Here is a 16,596-nt window from a genome sequence, read left to right as displayed (position 1 = left end):
GCAGTTTGGGATTGAATATAATTGATTGTTATACTGTACAACAAAAATATGTACACGAAGTAACACATTTAATTTCTTTTTTCAGTGGATTTGACTTATGGCCTGACTATGGGACAAGTAACTCATGATTCACGTATTGATTGGCTAGAGTTAAATGAAACAGGTTCTCAACTGTTATTCCGAGATAAGAGGCAAAGGCTGATGCTAATTAGTGTTGGAACATTACAGAAGACGACAATTCTTAACTACTCAACGTTTGTACAGGTTGTTATTTTCATTTTTTGTCAAAGGGCGTTTCCCATACTGTATTGATATGGTTGGTACCAAAAGCAAACACACTCACCTTTATATGCTCTCATCCATTTACTCTTGGTGCTAGAATATCCCAATGAACTACAAGACACCTTGCTTTTTGATTACTCTTACACTCCTCTACTTCCTGGATGTTCTCTCTTTAATGTTTCCTTTACTCCATATATCCATCTCTTACATGGTTATTTCCTCTCCATCCTATCATCCACCACTGAATTATACACTTTACCATTTTCACTTTATTTCAACTTCTTGAAATGTCTGTACATTTCTGTCTTTGGCTATATCTGTACATTCTGGACAGTCCTTATTTACCTATAATCTAATCCACTACCCTGTTGCTCACTCTTCACAGTTTTCCATTCACCATTATTGTCTCATTTTGAAGACCAACTCATTTATTCATATAATTCCAAAACCTCTCACTTCTACTTCTGTCTTTCCCTTCCTGGGGCATACAAACTTAACAATAACCAATTTCCCATCCCTTGCTTTTGGTCTGATCCATAATATTCATGAAATGAGCTCTTTGTATTTAGTCAAACAATTGACGAGTTGACGGTTCTGGGTAAACACAAGAAATGCACTCTGCCACGTTCGTAGAGTGATACAGTATTTATCATTTGTAATATAAGTTTAAAGTCCTGCTATAATAGTCGAGATAAAGATTATTTCTCTAGAAACAGGGCCGCCATTTGCAATGACGTCACCACTTACCCTGCAGACGACGTACGGGTGAAGATACGAGTCACTTGAGAAGTAATGAAATTGTCTGGACTTTGTTTTTGAGAATTCATGATGCTAGGTAAACATGACAACATAGTGCTGTTATTGTTTTGATGATTCACTAATGAACCACTGGGGTATATCATCATTTATATTAATTAATGGGTGGTAAAATTTTACTTTAACTACCATAAGTATTTGGATGCTTAGATTCGAGATAGGCTATACGATATTGGGTAAATTTTAAGTTTTGATCATCCCTGTACTTAGACATGCAGACTTTGTTTATTTTTCTGATGGTTTGCGATGTGTTATGAACGATTTTGACCTTCATTTCTATCGGAAATCACTAGTTTTAAGTTACTACCCCCCTTACCGGTGTATGTTAAGCTAACCTTATAACTTATCATACCTAACCTAACTTATGATCTGTATTTTCTTTTGCGGTAGAAAATTGTTTTGCGACAGAAATCCCGTAGAGATAATTTGTCTTATTGTTTAAAGTACTTAATCCCATAGTTAGAATCTTAAGGTTCCCCAGATGACCAAAACCAAAATAATACCAATCCTGTTTGGAATGTTTATACTGTACAGTGAGTTCTGCTATAACGCGTGTTTTGATAACGGGAATTTGCTCTAACGCGATTTATGAATTAGGAACGATATTTGTATAACGCGAACGCTTGTTTGCTATAACGCGATTTTTGCTTACTATTTCTCCAATTTTGTGGTACAGTGGGGTATGCTATAACGAATATAATTGGTTCTAGAACCTTGTTCGTTATAACATTCGTTCGTTATAGGATTAATCCGTTCCAGGCCCCCAAATACAACCACTTAACACTGAAAAATATTATATAGAATTGTAAAAATTGTAAAAAAGTGCATAAATATGCATCTAAACCCCTGAAATAAAGAATATCATTAATATTTGTAATAAAAAAACAATAAATTAGAAAAAAAAAAAATTAAATAATGTTCGTTGTAGGAGTTTCGTTCGTTATAGCATTCTCAATTTTATAGGTAAAACCGTTCGTTATAGGAATATTCGTAGTAGGATCCGTTCGTTATAGCATACCCCACTGTATTAACTGTGAATATAGTAAAGAAGAATATCAACAAGAAGAATTCTGGTGATAGAATTCCCGGTGATGATCGTAAAAGAAAGGATATAACACTTGAAGAGAAGCTCGATTTTATCAACCTCAAAATCACCCTTCTCCCCCATCAAGCAAAGTGTTACATTTACTGTATGATTTCATTATTAGATATGAATGTAACATTTATTTAGACTGTGCTATCCTTTGTGTTAGGCTAACTACTAAATTTTTCCGATTTCGAGTAATCTGCACCTAACCCTATTTTCTCCATAAGCCCTGTTATTTCTATTACGCGATTTTCTATAACACGATATTTTACAAGAACACAATTATCGCGTTATAGCAGAACTACCTGTACTATGAAATTTGTAGTAGGGGCAGCTAATATCAACATTGTTTATATCAACATTGTATATGGCCACAAGTCCTGTAATTTAGCTGGTAAACAACACATAATAATGGATATGCTGTACACCACAGTTGGCTGCCTCTTCGCTCCCTCTCTGCATCTCGAGGAAACCAGTGACGTCACAACCAATCACAGAGCTTTTCACTGTCACGTGACTTTTTAACAACTTTAACCCTTAATTTTTACACTTTTTGGCCTAATTTATTTCAAAATATCATTGCCATAGTGAATTTAAGTGTTTTCTTTACCCATTAACCTGCCATCTTACGAACAAATTCCGACCGTCAACTCGTCAATTCTTGGATATCTACAGGAAAAATACTTATAGGAACAAATGCCATCTTCAGTTCCATGCTTGACACAATTCATGGTGTATTCTTTAATTTTTATTCCTAGGTAACGGATGTAAGATACTCAACACTGTTGGTCATCATCATCAACATCAATGTTTTATAGCCATTTTCCATATGTTGGTTGATTAAAAAAAAGCAGTGAATGGTATAATGTAATATTTTCATGTCTAAATTAATGGCCACTGAATTTCAATTTTTTTCATTTAAACAATAAAAAGAAATATTTCTACACACACACACACACACACACACACTCTTAATTAAGAAATGAAAAATGATACAAATTGCATATATATATATATATATATATATATATATATATATATATATATATATATATATATATATATATATATATATATATATATATATATATATATATATATATATATATATATATATATATATATATATATATATATATATATATATATATATATATATATATATATATATATACTGTACCATCTCTCATTCTGCATGGAGCATATTTGTTTTATTTCCTTGTGGTTGTTATAACTGAAGAATTTCTTTTCTGTGATAAAGTGGGTTCCAGGTAGTGATGTAGTGGTAGCCCAAAGCCGTGAACAATTATGTGTTTGGTATAACATCGACACTCCTGAACGAGTCACTACTTTCCAAATAAAAGGAGAAGTCGTGGATGTAGAGAGAGCTGATGGAAGAACAGAGGTATGTAGCTTGTATGTGATTGTGTTTTCTAAAATTGGTGATGCCAAAAAGTTTAAAGTAAACTCTACATTTCTGTGGATTTTCTGTAATACACTAAATACTTTAAGAATAAAAATGTGAAATGCTTGACATCTTTCCTACATAATTTAGTTTGTGGTACAGTGGAATGTCTTAAATCCAGCTCACCATGAGACCAGAAACATTTCTCTTTGATTATTCTAAAGAGTGGTAAATTAGTATAGTACACTACCTGAATACTATACTGTACAGGATATATCGCGACTTTTTATAAAGATTTTTTTTATATCGCGGGTACCAAAATTATAAAAATTTTCCTATACAGTATTACCCCGCTTTACGCGTTTTTTTTTACGCGTTTCTACATTTACGCGGTACCCTGCCAGACCCGGAATGCTCACTTTACGCGGTGCATGTACTCTTTTACGTGGAGAGCGGCGCGGGCCGGGTGTGCACAAGGTCGCCCAGTCATCAAAACTTTACCGAGTTCTTCACCCGCCACCCACCACAGCCGGCCCTAGTCAGTGATAGTGATAGTGAGGATATGGACTTATATGGACTTTGAGGGGTTTGACAAAGAGGCCCTGCAAGCCTCTGTGGTGGATAGTGATACAATTGATACAGGTGAGGGCCAATAATCTGCCCAGCCATCTTTTCTACTAATGTAAGTGTTAAAAAACCTAATACACTATTATTGATATTTCTCTTAATTCTTAATTGTGTGTGCATACCATCATAAAATTAAGAAGTTATTTTTACTACAACGTAGGTATTGTGTCTGAAAAAGTGGAGTTTGGGGGTCGGCCCAGTCTCTATTTCAATTAATCCCATATGTTCTGTTGTTCACTTTACGCGTTTCCTGCTTTACGCGGGCCTCCGTGGGTTCAATTGACCGCGTAAAGCGAGGTTTCACTGTATACCTGTAGCGATAATTTGTTTTTATTTCGCGAGGGAAATCGGGCATTAAATATTTCAAATGTACCGCCATGGCAAACAAATGCGTTAATTGCTCACCAGAGGCGCCACCGTGGCTGCTCACTCACACAATCTCGCTCACCCGCTCAGTCTTTCTGAGTGAGTGATGAGAAAGCAGCCGACTCTGCTTCAGATTACAACTTCTAAGGTGAATGCTAAGTAATATTTTTGGTGTTCGTTTATGTAGGTGTGGGATTGTCAAGTGAGGGTGGCAGTGTGGCGTCTGCTGCCGAGTCTGGTGTTCCTGAGTCTAGTGTTCCTTGATATTGATATTGAAATACGTACATGGTGTAGCCTGTTGTTCCCGAGTCTAGTGTTCATTGGTGCTATAGTTAGTAAAAAAATTAACTCATTAAGTCAAGTTTAGTCACTTTTTTTGACCTCCAGAACCTAACCCTATTTTTCCCATTGATTACATGTAATTATATATCGCGATTTACTATATAGCGAACATCGTTGGACCCTATTTCTTGATAAATCCCGACTCTTCTGTACTGTATAAAACCACCATGAACTCATACCATCTATGTAATTATATATGGATGCATAAATACCCAAGTACTTAAATGAATACTGCATAATATTATAAAGGCTTAGTTAAATATAAAATAATATTACCCCAATACAGTATAAAATAATGCACATCTAGGCAGAGAAAAATTTCAATGGCTAGTGTATTGTTCATGTAATGACAGCCATAGTACTCTGGTAGTGAGAGTGGCGAAAGGTAAAACTATACAAAGTGCAGTAGTATGTACAGTACAGTACTATGAATAAGAAAAAAAACATGGTGTGGAGGAAACATATTTTATTATCATATTTTAAAGCAAATTGGCAATCTATCCTGGACATTATACACCTTGTTAAATGGTTGCCCAGTGGTAGTATGATATAAATGTACGTACCCTCTATGCTGATACGCCAGCATCTTGAACATCTAAGGCCTCCAAAAGAGTGCTCTACCAACAACCACCACAGGCCACCACTTGCTAACTGTTTAGTGCAGCAAGGTTGCCAATTACTATTTCCTTTTTACATTTACTGTACAGTATACTGTAGGTGAATTTATGGTACAAACAAGTAAATTCAACTCAGCCAAGGAAAAAAACTAACATGACCTCTAGGCTCTGTTATGTGAATGTTTGAAAGCACAGGGTGGGTACTAGGGAAAATTTAGTGCACTATGAGTTGTAGATACAGTATTATGAAAGGACATGGATGCCTGGGCATATTATTTTAAAGCTTGCACTTGGAACTGTACCCTCTCATTCATATTTCTTGAATCATGTACATATACCGTAATTTATCTTTGACCCACAATTTTTCTGAGGGGAAGAGGGAGGGATGAAGGTACTGTATGTCTCATTTATGCCTAAGTGTCTGAATCAAATAAGATTTAGTCACTGTGGTTTATTATTTATTAATAATGGCAATAAAAAAATGATAGTAAATGATAAGTACCTAGTGTTGAATACTTGGTACCTAAATTTTCAGGATTTATTAATTGATGTACATTTAATCTTAAATGTTATTATCCAGGTTATTGTACAAGATGGTGTCCAAGAATTATCATATGCCTTGGATGAAGGGTTGATCGAGTTTGGAACTGCTGTGGACGATGGGGAATTCTTACGGGCCATGAATTATCTTGAGGTATATATACTGTATTAACAAAATGCTATCCCTGAATGTAAATTTATGATAGTCACTGAATGCTTAGAGACTTTGGTGTATCAATGTGCATGGATGTGATCAGGATTATAAGATATTAAAGGTATAATGAATGAAAAGAACCTGAATGTCTTGGCTGAAGGGCTTGAATACTGGGAAGAAGCAGGAGTGATTTAAAGAATAAGAGAAAAAGGTGTGACAGTGTTTTCAGGATGAAATGTGGAGTTACATGATAGAATATTAGTGAGTCAGTCACAAGATATTATGCATTCTATTGCTTTAGCCTCCATAAGAAACACGAGACAGAGAGTACAATAATCAAAAACATATAGATACAGTACTGTAGTACTGTATAGTATTTTGTCAACACAATAGACTTATCTTAATATGTTACTTCCAATTTATCAACCTAAAACAGTAAGAGACATCATTAGATGATGTTTATCTCAATTAGCGTTATTTATAATTATATGTACATTGAAAGTAATTACCTATGCTTTATCTTATACAGTATACCCGGTAGTTGTTTTTTATATTTATCTTATTAATTTAATATGAATTTGGATACATTATTATCTTGTTAAATCAAAGTGCCTCTTGTTTTAACAATAAAAATATGATTTTTTCTTTTCATGGGTCATTGATTTAGTTACATTTTCAGACACTACCTCTCACTGCTGAAGCTGAAATGATGTGGCGCACACTTGCTCGACTGACACTAGAGGGACGTCATATTTACATTGCTGAACGTTGTTTTGCAGCACTTGGTGATGTCTCCAAGGTTCGATACCTTCAAGGAATCAACCAAATTAGGCAAGAGTATCAGGAGACCAGAGGTAAGAACTGTTGTGTAACTGAGCAATATCTGATTTTGTGACTCACATAAGACAGGCTTTGATACACCATGAAGGATTAGTCATTGTTGGGAAACTTTAATGGACAAGATCAAAGTCATAATTTATTAAAGGTTTTAAGATTAATATTCAGCTTCATTGGACTGTTTTTTTGGAATCTGCTGAGAAGATGGTTCAGTTGTCATTTGTATAGGGATTGGCCTTTCTGCAAGCCACATAACTTGTACTGTATGTAGTAGGTCACAATATTAGATTGTGTTCTCTCACTTTTGTGTATGTGATTCTGATTGCATTAGGTTTTCCATTATAAAAAGACAGCCTCACAGTTTAGTCTCTAATGGAATGCTAAATAAAGTAGAGTAGAGGAAGGCAGATCAGGTCAGAATATTGGGCCATGAAATTACTCAAACATAAACAGTAGATAATGGGGAGGAGGGGGGTCCCTCGACCAGTGGTAGTCAACTACTGTATACTGAATAAATCTTGTTCACTCACAAGCTCCATGTTCTCTCATGAACTTTTGTACATAATAGATAAGGAGAATAAGAAGGAGTGAGAAGAGTAAGAAGAGTAAAGAATAAAAAAAAATAGTATGAGTTAGAAGGAGAAAATAAGATGAAGAAGAAAGAATCAGTGCGAGAAACAGTAAGAAGAGAAGGAGGAGTAAGAGAATGAGGGAAGAGTAATAAGAAAAAGTTAAAAGAAAGTAAGAGTAAAAAGAACCATTTAAAATTTTACATGGGTTAAAGGTAATAAAAAGGGAGCGTAGGATGTTTTGAACATTTGGATAGTGAGCATATAATGACAGTACAGCTGCACTGAATGGTCTAATGATTAAGGCTGAGTCAATGGAAATTCACAGCAAGACAAGGCTGGTTTCACAGCTTCATTAAACATGCCTAGCTGTGATGGTGACTCACTACTAGAGTAACAAAGCATTAAAAAACATCGTATGTACAATACATGTACAGGTATCCCTCATTTAACAATGGGGTTGCATTCTTGAAAACCTGACATTAAGCACGAAGGGCGAACAACAGGTTCAAATGGCAGAGCAGTAAATACTGAGTAAAACTAATATCTCCATTAGCCGGAATCCCTCAAACTTGGAACTCTCCAATAGCCGGAATTGAAAGTCGCTTGGAATTTTTCCCAAAAAATTCTCTGAATTCCAGGTTTGGGAACAAATTCCGAGGTTGAAAATCAGGTGCATTTTCTGAAAATTCCAAGAAAAATTCTGGAAAATCTTAACACATTTTTATTTCTGGGTTTTGGAATAAATTTTCAGGGCATTCCAAAGGATTGCATCATGCTCCAACCCATCCCCACATGCCAGGCACATGGTGGCCCAGCTGCTTGGATCACTTAGTTCATATTCTGCTGCCATTGTAGAATGTTGTTCCTTTGCTAGCTGCTCTTTTGGTGTACAATTTGTGTTGTGCAGTGCTGTACATTATTGTACCAGAACAAAATCAGCCAAGAATTTAGTGTTAAAGCAGTGTTAAGAACGTAAAAAATTATTACAGTTACGTATACTGTACATTCAGTAAGTGGGAAACACTGGAGCACCTTATCTTTATTCAAGACATCTTTAGGTCATGAGACCCACTAATCCCCCCATCTCGACAATGGGACCTGATGTTGCATCAGATCAGATCAGTATCATGACCCACTAATCTCCCACCCAACCTCCATCGCAAATGTTAAAATGTATTTACAGCTTAGCATTACAGTCAGCTGAGTGAACAGTGTCTGCTGGTGAGTACAGTATATACAGTATAGAAGTACAGTACTATACATTATAGGGGTATTTTGTTTACAGTGTGAACAATATTGTACTTTTACAGCGGTGTTTGCGTAAATAACTACAGTTCCTACAAGCTGTAACACAGCTCTATTCAGGCCCATATCATATAGAGCTTTTGTTTTTTTTCAAATATATTTATTTAACCAAACTTTTATATACATTTTTCAGGATTATTTTATAAAAAAAAGGTATGTAATGAAATTAGAACTGATATTATTGACTCCGGTATCATTTTTTTTATTTGTTTATATAAAAGAATGGAATTCCCATCACTTTCATATCAAAATATTTTTTTAAGGATATCTTATTGGAAATGTCCAATAGAGAATTTATTAAGGTTCATTGTGGTATCAAATTCATCTCCCTTTCACAATTTGCCACGCTTAAGTGAGGAAGAGGGGGGGGGCAGAAACTGACCGCACGACCCATCCCTCACCCCCAAAAAGGTTTAACTCCCCATCTCTCACCCCACATCACCCACACTGTGCTACACTACCCACACATCAAACACACACACAAACACAACCTCCAACATCACCCACACACACCCTCCAACATCACCCACACACACACCCTCCAACATCACCCACACACCCCTACATCACCCACACACATCGTCCAACACCACCCTTATCCCACATCACCCACACCATCCCCACATCACCCACACCATCCCCACATCACCCACACCATCCCCGCATCACCCACACCATCCCCGCATCACCCACACCATCACACACACACACTCACTCACTCACACTCTTTTCATCCTTGACCACCGAAGGGTCAAGACGTACCTACCAACTCCCTCCCCTGAACCCTCCTCCCCACCGGAATATCAACAAGTTCTCGCCAGAAGTTACTATTTCATTTAGGAAAGGAATGGAACCACTGTTGAATAGTGGTGAACAGTGCTTAAGTCAGTGAAAAACAACTCGGCAGCAACAGCCAAGTCGTACCGAAGCTAACCTTCACACAGTGAGGTCCCAGGTACCCAGTGATAACTGCCCCTGAGACTCCACAACACCAGCTATGTGTTAATCCGTCCACAATAGGAAGGCCTGGGACCACACCTCACTCACTTGAGTGAGTGAGGTCCTGTAACACCAGACCACGTGATGTCCCCATGATGCTACGACACCACGTAGTGAATGAGTTGCTACAGCATTATGTGAGGTTCCTCATAACATCATCTGTGAGGGAATTACTACACCATGTGATGCCCCTCATAACACCATTCATGAGGGAAATACTACACCATGTGATGCCCCTCATAACACCATCTGTGAGGGAATTATTACACCACATCAGGCCCCTCATACACCATCTGTGAGGGAATTACTACATCATCAGGCCCCTCATAACACCATCTGTGAGGGAATTACTACACCACATCAGGCCCCTCATACACCATCTGTGAGGGAATTACTACATCATCAGGCTCCTCATAACACCATCTGTGAGGGAATTACTACACCACGTCAAGCCCCTCATAACCCCACCTGTGAGGGAACTACTACTCCACGTGATGCCTCTCATAACGCCATCTGTGAGGGAGTTACTATACCACGTGTCTGCTGTTCAATACCTCAGCGCACAAGATCAACGTGACCTCCACTGTAAACAGTGCAGGAGATGAGTGCGACCAAACCTTCACACCACGTCATGGGTGGTTTAACAGATTTAAGAACCACTACAATTTACATAATGTAAAGGTGAGTGGAGAGGCAGCTAGTGCTGATGTTGGTGCTGCCGAAGCTTTTAAGGAGGAGCTAGATTGTGTCATCGTGGAGGGAAATTATTTGCCTGAGCAAATATTCAATGTGGATGAAACTGGATTATTATGGAAGCGCATGCCTGAACGGACATACATCCACAAAGAGGCGAAAACAATGCCAGGATTCAAGGCATTCAAGGACCAAATTACACTTCTGTTGGGGGGGAATGTAGCTGGTTTCAAGATAAAGCCCTTCATGATCTATCTTTCAGAGAACCCAAGGGCTTTTAAACATGTCAGCAAGCACACACTGCTCGTGTTTTATCGAAGTCACAAGAAAGCGTGGATGACCCTAGTACTGTTTGAGGATTGGTTCATGACTTGTTTTATTCCTCGAGCCAAAGAGTATTGTCTGCAACAATTGCATTCAAGATTTTGTTAATTTTGGATAATGCTCCAGGACACCCACCACACCTGGACGACATGCACCCTGATGTTTCTACATTCCACCTAACACTACCTCTGTCATCCAACCCATGGATCAAGGTGCTATTGTAGCTTTTAACCCTTAGGCCCCGGGTGGCGTTCCAGAACGTCCGTCTATTTTCCCGTCATTTTTTTTTTTAATTAATTTTGGAAATGATATTTTTTCTCGATTTAACCCAGCGTCGGGGGTACTGCCAGCAGCACCCTAACCCGGGGCTTAATGGTTAAAGCTAATTATTTACGTACGACCTTCACTCAGGCTGTTGCTGCTACTGAAGGTGAGAAAATGCTCAGAGAGTTTTGGAAGGACTACAACATTTTGAAATGTATAAAGAACATTAGTGCAACATGGGATGAGGTTACAGAACAGTGCATGAATGGAATATGGAAGAAAGTCCTGAAAAGATATGTGAACAGTTTCAGAGGATTTAATGAAGATGAAGTAATTTCTGAGATTAGTAATGAGATAGAGGAGTTGGGTAAACAGTTTGAGTCAGAAATTGATAATGAAGATGTTGAACAATTGGTTGAAAGTGTAGCAGAAGAGCTAAGTAACGAGGATCTTATCGAACTGGAAGCACACAAAAATGCAGAGGAAGAAGAGTCTAAATGTATTGTATAAGAAGAACTTGCACCCCTGTATGTATATTATGTATGCTGGATTATGTATTATGTATGTATATTATGTATGTGCTCCATTTATATTTATTCAGCTAGCTATACCATATCCTACACGCTAATTATCAGCTACGGGAAGCTGCACGTATCACTTGCCATACGTCGCTATGGTAGCTGACCAGACCTTAGCTAGGAGCAGTGCTATCCACCTCTGTGTACTTACTCTTATCCAGTAAACCGAACCTACAAAACTATACAGGTGTTTGTGTTCTCTCCTGTATATAGAACTTATTACCCAGAATACCTAACACCCCCAAAAATTTTTCAGTGTAGCAAATGGCAGAGGCATTTGCTGCAATTAATAAGGGGATGCAAATGTTTGACGGAATGGATCAAAATGTTGAGCGTTTTGCCAAAGTTGACAGAATTGTCCAAGATGCACTTGCTTGCTACAGGGAGATTTATAATGAAAAGAAAAAGCAAACTGTACAGTCTAAATTGGACATCTATTTTAAGAAGTCCCCCATTGCTGTCTCCTCATGCCCCACCAGTGCTGCCTCTTCACTCCCTAAAGATGATCCAATACCTTCAACCAGCAAGTTTCCCCTGTACATAAACCGGTCTGAAGAAGCGACATTGATGACCCACCCAGCCCTGTCTCCTTCTCTGCTTCATCCAGTTAATGTAGTCTCCATGTACAGTATAATTAAAAAATTATGGGGGCCCATGTGCATTCAGCTGACTACATTAAAGGCACAGTAACACTGTATCCATCTTCATTATTGATTACTTTTACTGTACTGTATTTCATTTTAGATTTTATATGTATTATTTTTTGCATTTCCGACTTATGACCATTTCGACTTACGATCTGAACTTGGGTTCCTGACCCCGTCTTAAGTCGGGGAGTAGCTGTATATCTAAACTAAAAAAAAGGCAAGTGGGGAGTTGAGGTGGGAGAGAGGTTACATATGCCTCAGAAAGGGGAGAAATTGGTAAGATGCTTAATTTTGTTCAAGTTATTTTGAAACACTTCAGTTATGTTATGATTCTGGGTTATAAATTGCCTGAGTAGATATACTGTACATCTCATAACTAATTTTTTTTTTATTAACAGAAATATACCCGTATTATAATATACTACCGGATATCACAGAAGAATTCATGACCTCATGGCTTTTTTTGTAGGTGAGGATGGAATTCAAGAATATGAAGTACAAGCTCGTTTAGCAATCTTGGACAAACAGTTCAAGACAGCTGAAAGCATCTACTTGGACTACAATAACCTTGAAAAAGCCATGAAGATGTACCAAGATCTACATAAATGGGATGAAGGTACAGTAGCATGTGAAAAGTCAAAGAAGTATGTATAGTACTGTATTAATAAATTTTGTGGATAAAATTCCTTACTGACTTAATTTATTTAATTTCAGCTTCATTTTTCAGAGTTTTTGTTTTGTAAAAAATGTCATACAATTGACACATTAAAGTAGGGCTGATAAGGCAGTGAAATTAAAAAATTAATTCCCATAATCGAAAGGTACTGTATTACAGTATCTCAAGTTAATTTAAAAGCTAAAAAATAGATGCATAAATGCTGTACAAAAACCCTATTGTTCCTTCGGTTTTCCAGTCGAAATGCTTTTTTTTGTGCATTGTATGAATAGTGTTGTACTATTATATTACAGCTGTCCAACTAGCTGAAGTGAAGGGCCATCCAGAGGTTGAATCACTACGCCGTGCACACACACAGTGGCTCTTAGACACACACCAGGAAGAGAAAGCTGGTCAGCTTAAAGAAGAAGAGGGAGACTACTTGGCAGCTATTAATATGTATCTCAAAGCTGGAATGCCTGCTAAAGCTTCTAGGTAAGGTTAATGTAAATTTCTGTACAGTATAGTCTGGATTTACGCGGTTTTTGTTTACGTGTTTGGTCATTTACGTGGTGCCTTGCCAGAATGAAATGTTTTAATTATGCGGTAAATTTCATCATTTACACGGCGAGCGGCTGGAGAGGTCCAGACCGCCTCGCCATTTTTTACTCACGCGGTCCATTCTTGACCATACGCGAGAAGCGGCGCGATGAGTGGTGCGCATTAGGCCGCTCTTACGTTATCGCTGACGTCATATGACGTATCAGACTGTGATTGGGCCACGCATTTTTACCATCCACGCATTCCCTCCGCCGCTAGCTGTGATTGGTCTAATGTAACATGACGTGCCCTGCCACCAGAGGGTAGAAGTCGCTGACCTAGCCGGGCCTGTCTCATTGTTGTCTCATTGTTCTCAGTCCGCGTATGCAGTTCTCTCTTGTGCCCGCTATTCCCCTCACGATGGCTTCTGCGGGACCCCCACCACCTGAGAAAGACCTTGAATTACCTGGACCAAGCCATGATAATGTGAAGGAAATCATCGAGTTGGGGGAGAAAATTAAGCTCATCCTTGACAACGACCCAGACAAGCATCGGTATGAAGTGTCTGATAACCTTCTGTCGAAAGTTATGGAGCCGTATATCCAGATCTATCTCGACAACATCAATGCTAGTCGTCAACGTAGTATTGAGGACTTCCTCGCCCGCAACCCACCACAACCACAGCCAGCCCAAGTCAGTGATAGTGATAGTGAGGATATGGACTTTGAGGGGTTTGTCTGGGAGGCCCTGCAAACCTCTGCGAGTAGTGAAAGTGATTCACCGGAGGGCAACTAATCTGCCCTCTGCCTCGGAACCAGCCGCCATCCACGTGTGCCGACCCAGCTTTTCTAATAACTTAAGTGTTAAAAGACCTAATATTATTAATATGTCTCTTAATTATTAGTTGTGTGTGCATACCATCATAAAATTAAGATATTATTTTTACTACAACGTACGTATTGTGTCGGAAAAAGTGGAGTTTGGAAGTTGGCCCAGTCTCTATTTCAATTAATCCCATATGTTCTGTTATTTCGTTTACGTGTTTCTCGTTTTACGCGGACCTCCACGGGTTCACTTGACTGCGTAAATGCAGACTATACTGTATAATGTATCTTTGGATGAAAAGTTTTAAATACTATACATGGCTCAAGATTTTCTGGTCCATCGGATTTTTTTACCTTTGCTTATTGTGTTTATAATTTCCTAGCAAAATATAATCTCTTAAACTTTGTTATCAATAACAATAATACACTGTTCTGTGCTTGGTTAATGGTAAAAATTTATTTATACAGCATGCCCTGACCATTCACGAATTTTTAATTCGCGGATTTCGATTATTCGTCGATGACACCCTGGATGTACCCAAGAATGTCTAAGGGTAATTTTAAAGTTGCTGGCATTTTCACGGCTGGGACAGGGAGCCATTCATTCTAGAGACAGTAATTTCTTTTGCCTGTTTTGTATATATGTGTGTGTGTGTGTGTGTGTGTAGATGCGCACACACAAAACACATACGAATAAATAATAATGGGAAAATCCTCTCACAAATAATCAGAAACTAAGGTATTAAAAATGTGAGAGTTTAGCCTCAAATCAACTCCGTGCGTTATTAATAACAAAACACGGAGTGGACTTGAGGGTAGACTCACACATTTTTAATACTGCACATTTGTTTATGATTATTTGTGAGAGGATTTTCCCGTTATTATTTATTTGTATGTGTTTTGTGTGTCTACACACACACACACATATATACAGTCTCTCCTCAACTTACGATGGGGTTACGGACCAACGACCAGGTCTTAAGTCGAATTGGTCGTAAGTCAAAAAGGCGAAAATAATACATAGAAAATCTAAAATGGGTGTCTCTTTTTCTTCTCAGCACCACGAGAACTCTCACTTTTACGCTTGCCAGCCATTTTAAAGGCAATTACAAACAAAAATTTTGTCAGTACACAGTGCGATCACTCGCCGGGACTCGAAAATACATAATTTGAAAAATATTTTATACGACTGTGGCGGTCATATGTTCTGGTGGTCGTAAGTCGAGGAGTACCTGTGCAATACAGGTAAAAGAAATTATTGTCCTAAGGGTAAACACATATCGGTAAAGGGAATATACATTTCTTTGCACACGAGTGGGCATCTGCGGGTATCCTTCACCTACTATTATTGATTGCATTTCAAGATAGAGTGTCATCTTTACCTTGCAAGTTTTGCTTTCAATTCAGTGTATCATCACTACCTTTAGTGTAAGAACATTAAATGTGTGTTTAATGTTTTATATCTTCTAAAAGCATTAAATGTTATTAATACTGTATGTTTCATTATATATGTGTTTAAAGGTTTAATATATAAATTTTAAATGAAGACAGTTGATCAGCTGATGAAAATATAGTTTTCTCTGCCCTTAATTGATGGCAACACGAGCTGGCATGTCATCTGCTAGCAGGTATTTTAAATTACTGTGCAGTATCAATATTTAATATTTTATTGCCTCCCACAAATTGTCAAAGGTGTGAAGGTGGTATAAGCATCAACAATGATGTTCTTTCTTTACTTTTTATAGAAAACCTGAGTAAGAAAAGTGCTATTCCACCTCCCAATTTGTTTTAATTTTGAGGTAGGAAATAAGTTTTCTTCAATAGATATTGGTAATAATTCTACAAACACCAGCTTACAGTACAATGGTGATATTGAAAGTTTGGGGAAATGCATAACTATTGAGTTATGATCCTTCCTACCCTGTCAATCTTGACCCCACCAAAGAAGGGCAATGCTTCAAGGTAGAGGAAATAAGCGAGGTTGAGAATCTAACCTAACCTATCTTGGTCATTGTGCAAAAATTCTACTGGGAAATCATTGTCCTAGTTGTGGGCTCCTAAGGTGGTGTGTGCAGAATAATAGTGTAGATATTTATGTTAGGTGGATGATTAACTTGGGCTA

At 37.8% G+C, this 16,596-nt stretch overlaps 1 protein-coding gene across 1 annotated transcript in view; it reads left to right on the top strand.

Annotated features, from left to right (window-relative positions):
- LOC121860342 (intraflagellar transport protein 172 homolog) overlaps positions 1-16,596 on the top strand; it is an 89,609-nt gene that overhangs the window by 27,942 nt on the left and 45,071 nt on the right. Inside the window, exons 11-16 of the mRNA XM_042357419.1 lie at positions 86-264; positions 3,447-3,590; positions 6,123-6,236; positions 6,916-7,090; positions 12,925-13,071; positions 13,425-13,605. Coding sequence (XP_042213353.1) covers positions 86-264; positions 3,447-3,590; positions 6,123-6,236; positions 6,916-7,090; positions 12,925-13,071; positions 13,425-13,605 — 940 coding nt within the window. The remainder of the gene's footprint in view (positions 1-85; positions 265-3,446; positions 3,591-6,122; positions 6,237-6,915; positions 7,091-12,924; positions 13,072-13,424; positions 13,606-16,596) is intronic.

Source organism: Homarus americanus, unplaced genomic scaffold, assembly GCF_018991925.1.
Source record: "Homarus americanus isolate GMGI-L3 unplaced genomic scaffold, GMGI_Hamer_2.0 scaffold48088, whole genome shotgun sequence".
NCBI lineage: Eukaryota > Metazoa > Arthropoda > Malacostraca > Decapoda > Nephropidae > Homarus > Homarus americanus.
This window is presented reverse-complemented; position numbering and strand designations above follow the sequence as displayed.